The sequence below is a fragment of the Nematolebias whitei genome, chromosome 6 (assembly GCF_014905685.2).
Source record: "Nematolebias whitei isolate Nwh7 chromosome 6, NemWhi1, whole genome shotgun sequence".
Lineage (NCBI taxonomy): Eukaryota > Metazoa > Chordata > Actinopteri > Cyprinodontiformes > Rivulidae > Nematolebias > Nematolebias whitei.
The window spans coordinates 9099769-9105371 of NC_056503.1; the positions used below are offsets into that span (position 1 = coordinate 9099769).

General features: G+C 39.5%; 1 protein-coding gene across 1 annotated transcript in view; it reads right to left on the bottom strand.

Annotated features, from left to right (window-relative positions):
* Positions 1 to 881: 881 nt before the first annotated feature.
* ctsc (cathepsin C) overlaps positions 882 to 5603 on the bottom strand; it is a gene marked incomplete at its 3' end in the record, with an annotated part of 13904 nt that continues 9182 nt past the window's right edge. The window contains 2 exon segments of the mRNA XM_037678012.1: positions 882 to 1114; positions 1482 to 1613. Coding sequence (XP_037533940.1) covers positions 882 to 1114; positions 1482 to 1613 — 365 coding nt within the window.

Here is a 5603-nt window from a genome sequence, read left to right on the forward strand (position 1 = left end):
ACGATTGTGTCCCACTTGTTGTTGACTCTTCACAAAAAATTAAAATTTTATATCTTTATGTTTGAAGCTTGAAATGTGGCAACAGGTTGAAAAGTTCAAGGGGGCCGAATACTTTCGCAAGGCACTGTATGTCCAATTATAGTATTTTTTAAAGGCAGTATTGTGAAACTGATATTTTTGTTCAAGGTTATCATGCAATTAGAATCTCATTCTGGACCATCTCGAAAACACTCGTAGAGTGCATTAAAGCAATTTAATGTTCACGTTTTTCCAGCTGTTCTTTTCTGCAGGGGGTCGCCACAGCAATGAACTTTCTAGAAAGATTTTGCAATTGTTGCATGCCGGATTCCCTTCCTGACACAACCTGGGTTCGAACCTGCAGCCTCAGGATTACAAGACCAACACTGACCACTGAGCTACTGCAGCCCCCTTAAAATTCAATAAGAGTTAATGTGTTCACTTTAGTTGAAGATGTGTGCTTATTGTTTTGGAGAATATGTAGAGAAGCCCTTCTAATGTTCTAGGATGGTCTTTTACAGTCCATTTGGTTTTTCTGTCAAAAACTAATATTTTAACTAGATTCTTTTTATACCTTCTCTCCTCATGTTTTCTTCCCCTTTTCTCATCTAAGCCTAAAAGTATTCTGAAAAGGATAAGAGGCCGTGCTCTTAAAGAGCAGCAGCAACGTGCACTCCGCCCATCTGTCGGACGACTGTACGGACATATTCTTGTTGTATCTTGGCGCAATGATAATAAAGCTTATTTTGATTCTGATATGATGAGCTTAGAAAAGATTTCTTATTTGCCAAGACATGCCTTGACATGTTAAATGAATACATAAATGAATAGCCACAGCAGGAAACGGCAGGTAAGTGTCGTACCTCAAAAGCGACCCCCATAGGTCCATTCTTGACCAGTTCCAATATCATGGCCGTCTCACTGCAGCCTCCGTAAAATCCACCCACGTAGTTGTACTCTGCTGTGTACCTTCGGACGCAGTTTTGAGGAACACCACATGGCGTGTTCTTTGCGGTGTACGGAAAGCACGACTCCTCCACTATGCCAAAATCCTGAGCGTACTTCCCAATCAGGTATGGGAACCCTCCGTCACAGCCTTACAAAGGAGAGCAAAGAAGATTTCGGGTACAAAACTCACATTTTCATGCAAGATATTTGGAGATTTTATTCACTTTCTTACAAGAGAGTGTTATTGAGTCCAGGCTATTTTCTCTTTTTTGAAGCAAAAATGCATAAATCAGAGCATTTATTAAAAAAAATGAAAGCAGCAAGGACAGAGACTGAAAACCACTTTAACCCTGCTTATTTGATTACGGTCATACAGAAAAACTATATTTTGACAGGATTATCCTACAACACTGTCTGAATCAACCATTCGCATCTGTAACACCGTCTTCATTACTGCAGTATAAACTAAAAATACCAGGGTTGAGACAAATGAGTATTTTTGAGTGGCAATTTACCTTGAGAGTATTCAGAACAGGAGACCACTTGTTGTGGGCTGAGGACGGGAGTATCGGTGTTGTTTGTGAGGATTCGAACACGAGCTTCCAGCATTCCCATTGTGGCAAAAGAATAGCAGCTACCGCACGAGGCTGAAACGCATCAAATACACACAAGATGCACACTGGTGTGAAATAGAACAACAATATATGTGAAAAGTAACTCAGCTGAAACAAAAGCTAGAAGACCAGCAGCTCTGTTAACTTGAAAGACATTCCTTAAGAATGTACTGCAGAATTTAAAACTGAATATTTCTGTACTCCTGCCACAGTCTCTTGATCCACCACAGACAAAGCATTACAAAAGAGAAGGACACAAAGACAAACACAAAATAACAAAGGTGGTTAGCATACCTTGGATCAGACACCAGGTTCATAATAAAATGCTCTACAGGGCACGATATCGTAATTTTTGGACTATAAGCCGCTACTTTATCACACACTTTAAACACCGTGGCTCATACAATGCTGCTGATAATTTATGGATTTTAGTTTTATTTTTTGACGAGCTGACGAGTTTCATGTCACCAAAACATTTAGCCTCGTCACAACAGGTCACAGTGGGCCAATGTAATTTGCTTTTGTTGGTCAACTTGGGGCAGCACGGTGGCGCAACTGGTAGAGCTGCTGCCTCTCAGCGCGCAGGTCCCTGGTTCAAATCCTGGTTCGGGGGCCTTCCTGAGTAGAGTATGTATGTTCTCTCTGTGCATGTGTGGGTTTTCTCTGGGTACTCCAGTTTCCTCCCACAGACCAAAAAACATGCATGTTAGGCTGATTGGTAACTCTAAATTGTCTAGGTGTGAGTGAGAGAGTGAATGGTTGTTTGTCTCATTTGTGTCATCTGTGATGAACTTGCGATCCGTCCAGGGTGTACCCCGCCCCTCACATAGTGATTGGTGGACATGGGCACTGGCGACCCCCGTGACCCAAAATGGAAGAAGCGGGTAAAAGATAATGGATGGATGGATGGTCAACTGGGGGTGGGGTGCTTCGTTTCCCATCTCCCCATTCTCTCCTCCCCTCCCTCTTGCGCCCCCAGAGATGGGGGAGCAATGCGCAGAAATAAGATGAAGACGGCGATCAATGACTTTCTGGTAGGCTACTGTATTTTTTATTTATTTTCTTTAACCAGCCATGTTACAGGCTCTGTTCAGAAAAAAATAAAAATAAAATAAAACACCTACTGTATACATTTGTGTACGTTACGGTACGTATTGTAGCATTCTACGGTTTATTGTGGTTGAGCCATCGGTCACATGGCCTCTGGGAGGAATTATGGGTAGAATTTATGTTAATTGTTAATCATTTCAGTTAGCCGTTTAACAGTTTTAATTTTAGTGATCAGTCTGTTCTCGTTAGCCTAGCTTACATGTTCATTATGCGTTTGTTTTAGGATATTCAGTAAAGTAACCATGAGTGAGGGAGGTGGTTGTCATGAAGACCTGTGTGGGGTTCACTCTGTGTGTGTTGAACAGCAAGATAAAGTCTATAAAACACCATGTGGTGGTTGATTCTTGATCTACAACAAGAGCTGGACATCTCTCTCAGTAGCTGTGTGCTGCCACAATACAGTATTTAATTAAAAATATTAAAAATCTTTCTGTGTGAAAACCTAACGTTACAACGTGGACACCCGCAGCTTATAGACAAGTGTGGCCTATGTACGTACAATATTCTTTCTTTAATTTAGTGGGCACGACTTTTCAGGTGCGCTCAATAGTCCAGATATTACGGTAATGCACAGGGAGATTTAACTGCAGTAATGATTCAAAGACAGACATATGGGAGGTTATTTGGGTCCAAACATTTTGCTTTCTACAACAAATGGGGTGCAACGAGCTTTGAATGTAAGATTTAAACTACGCAGATGGAAAGTTCAGCGGTTGTAGTTTATGAAACGGTTCTAAATGTGATATTTCACCCACACGACACACGATTACTGCAGTTTCACAGAATCTGACGACTCAACTTAAAATCAAAAACACTCACAATGTGCTATATAAATAAATGTAGACTTGACTTTTTCCAAGACAACTCAGGAGTGCTTTTCACACACTTAAAACAGATGGTTCACTTCAAAAAGGAACGTGGACAGATGCTCGATACAAAACATAAATAAATCAGCAGAGTACAAGCCCACTGATCCAGATCAATTACACGGCAATATCACATGTATGTCGTTTAATATTCCATCACAAGAAAATAAAATCTGTGCATTAAAAAGACTGCTGATTGTTTTACTGCAACTCCTGATCACTGCTTCAACTGTTTCTTCCATTTCACCCCTCCTGTCTGTTTTACATCTTCGAGTCTCGCAGGCAGTGGATAATTTCATTGGGAGCCCTCCTGCAGCCCATCACACAGGCTCAACCAACTCGTATCCGAGGCTGTTCTCATAAAATCCTTCAGTACAGAGTTGTTCGTTGATGATGAAATTCTAGGAAACTCTTAGACCATCTACCTTTTAAAAAAGGTATGATTTAATACTTGTGAAGCTTTTTTAATTTTACAAAGCCTGTTGACTCTGAGATGAAAAACTGACAAAAGTTTAAAAGGAGGACCTCAAGAGTTTTATAAGCAGACGAGGCAAGATCTGTCAGAAAGATAGAAATGTTCAAACAAAATAAGGAAGTCATCAACAAATCAAATGCTGGGCTGTGCAGAGATGTTGATACAGATATACTCATCTCCCACCCAAGGTAATGATGCTCTAAATATATATATTTGGAAGAATGGACAAAAATTCAGACTCCTCTGCTGCTACAGAGTGAAGCTTTCCTGCTTGAGATTTATTCTCACAAGAAGAAATACTCCAGAGTGGTTTATTTGGAGCACAAAGGAGGCAGCTGTATGATGCACAGTGGAAACGTCTGCTTTGTTTACAGCACATGGAGAAAGATAAAAAGACGGATGATCTTCTCCGTTCATCTGTGTTTATGAATGTTGTCGTTTTCATGTCAACATTAGATATATTCTGCACCTATATGAAATTCTGAACAAGATAAGGGGATGGGGTGGTTGTACAAACAGATGTTATCAGCATGCACAAATCGCTCGCAGTAACTGAGATATTACTGTGCGTCTGGCTTTATAAATCAACACAAGAAGCCCTCACAGTGGAAAGTTGTGCATACGGATTTTCTGTACGTGCAAAAATTTCAAATCTGCGGTGGCTGTGTGAGAACAGCTTCAAAATGTTTAACAGACAATGAAAATATGTTGTTACACTATAGTCCAACAGTGTGCAACCTATGCCTCCACTGCAGTGGCTTTTTGTAACTTTGACCCAAAATAACATGAACCTGAGTGACGCTTTATTCAAAGTGACAAATGGAAAGTGTACTTTTAGAAGATGATCTCTTTTGTTTTTACAATGAAGATGAAATTTAAGCAGTACAATGACACCAATAATGCAAGTAGGCTGGCCTCCCAGTGTGAACAGTTGTTTTTTTTAAATGTTTTTTATAGCATTTCCCCACTCCATTATCCAAGGAGGGTGCCCATCCTGTCAACAGAACAACGGGCCCTGCCTTTTCTTTAATACAGTAGTCCCTTGATACTTAACGGTTCGACTTTCGCGGACTCGCTCTTTCATGGTTTTTTTTTTTATGATTGTCAACCTTAATATTTCTCACGTGATTGGGACGTTACAGCAAAAAAAGTTTACGAAAATAAAACTTTAGAAAGGCACCGCCTTTTTGTAGTGTTCTTTCAATAAGCCTCGTCATTCCCCAATCTGTTACGGAAGCACGTTCCGTAGCGTCAGCTCATTTGCGTATGCACTAAAAGTAATACTTCCGGGTCACACGGATCGCCTTTGAGTATGCAAGATTAAGGACAATGCACTGGAAATATCCTGTAAGCTGATTTAATACAACACATATTAAAATATATACATTTATGAAACATACCATATTTATTAATATTACTTAAAATGTCTCTTTATATAATAATTTTAACAGAAATACATGTGCCATAAATTAGCAACAAGAAGATCGTACTTTTCTAAGTAAATTGGTACATTTTCTTTAATATATATATATATATATATATATATATATATTTTTTTTTTTTTTTTTCTTT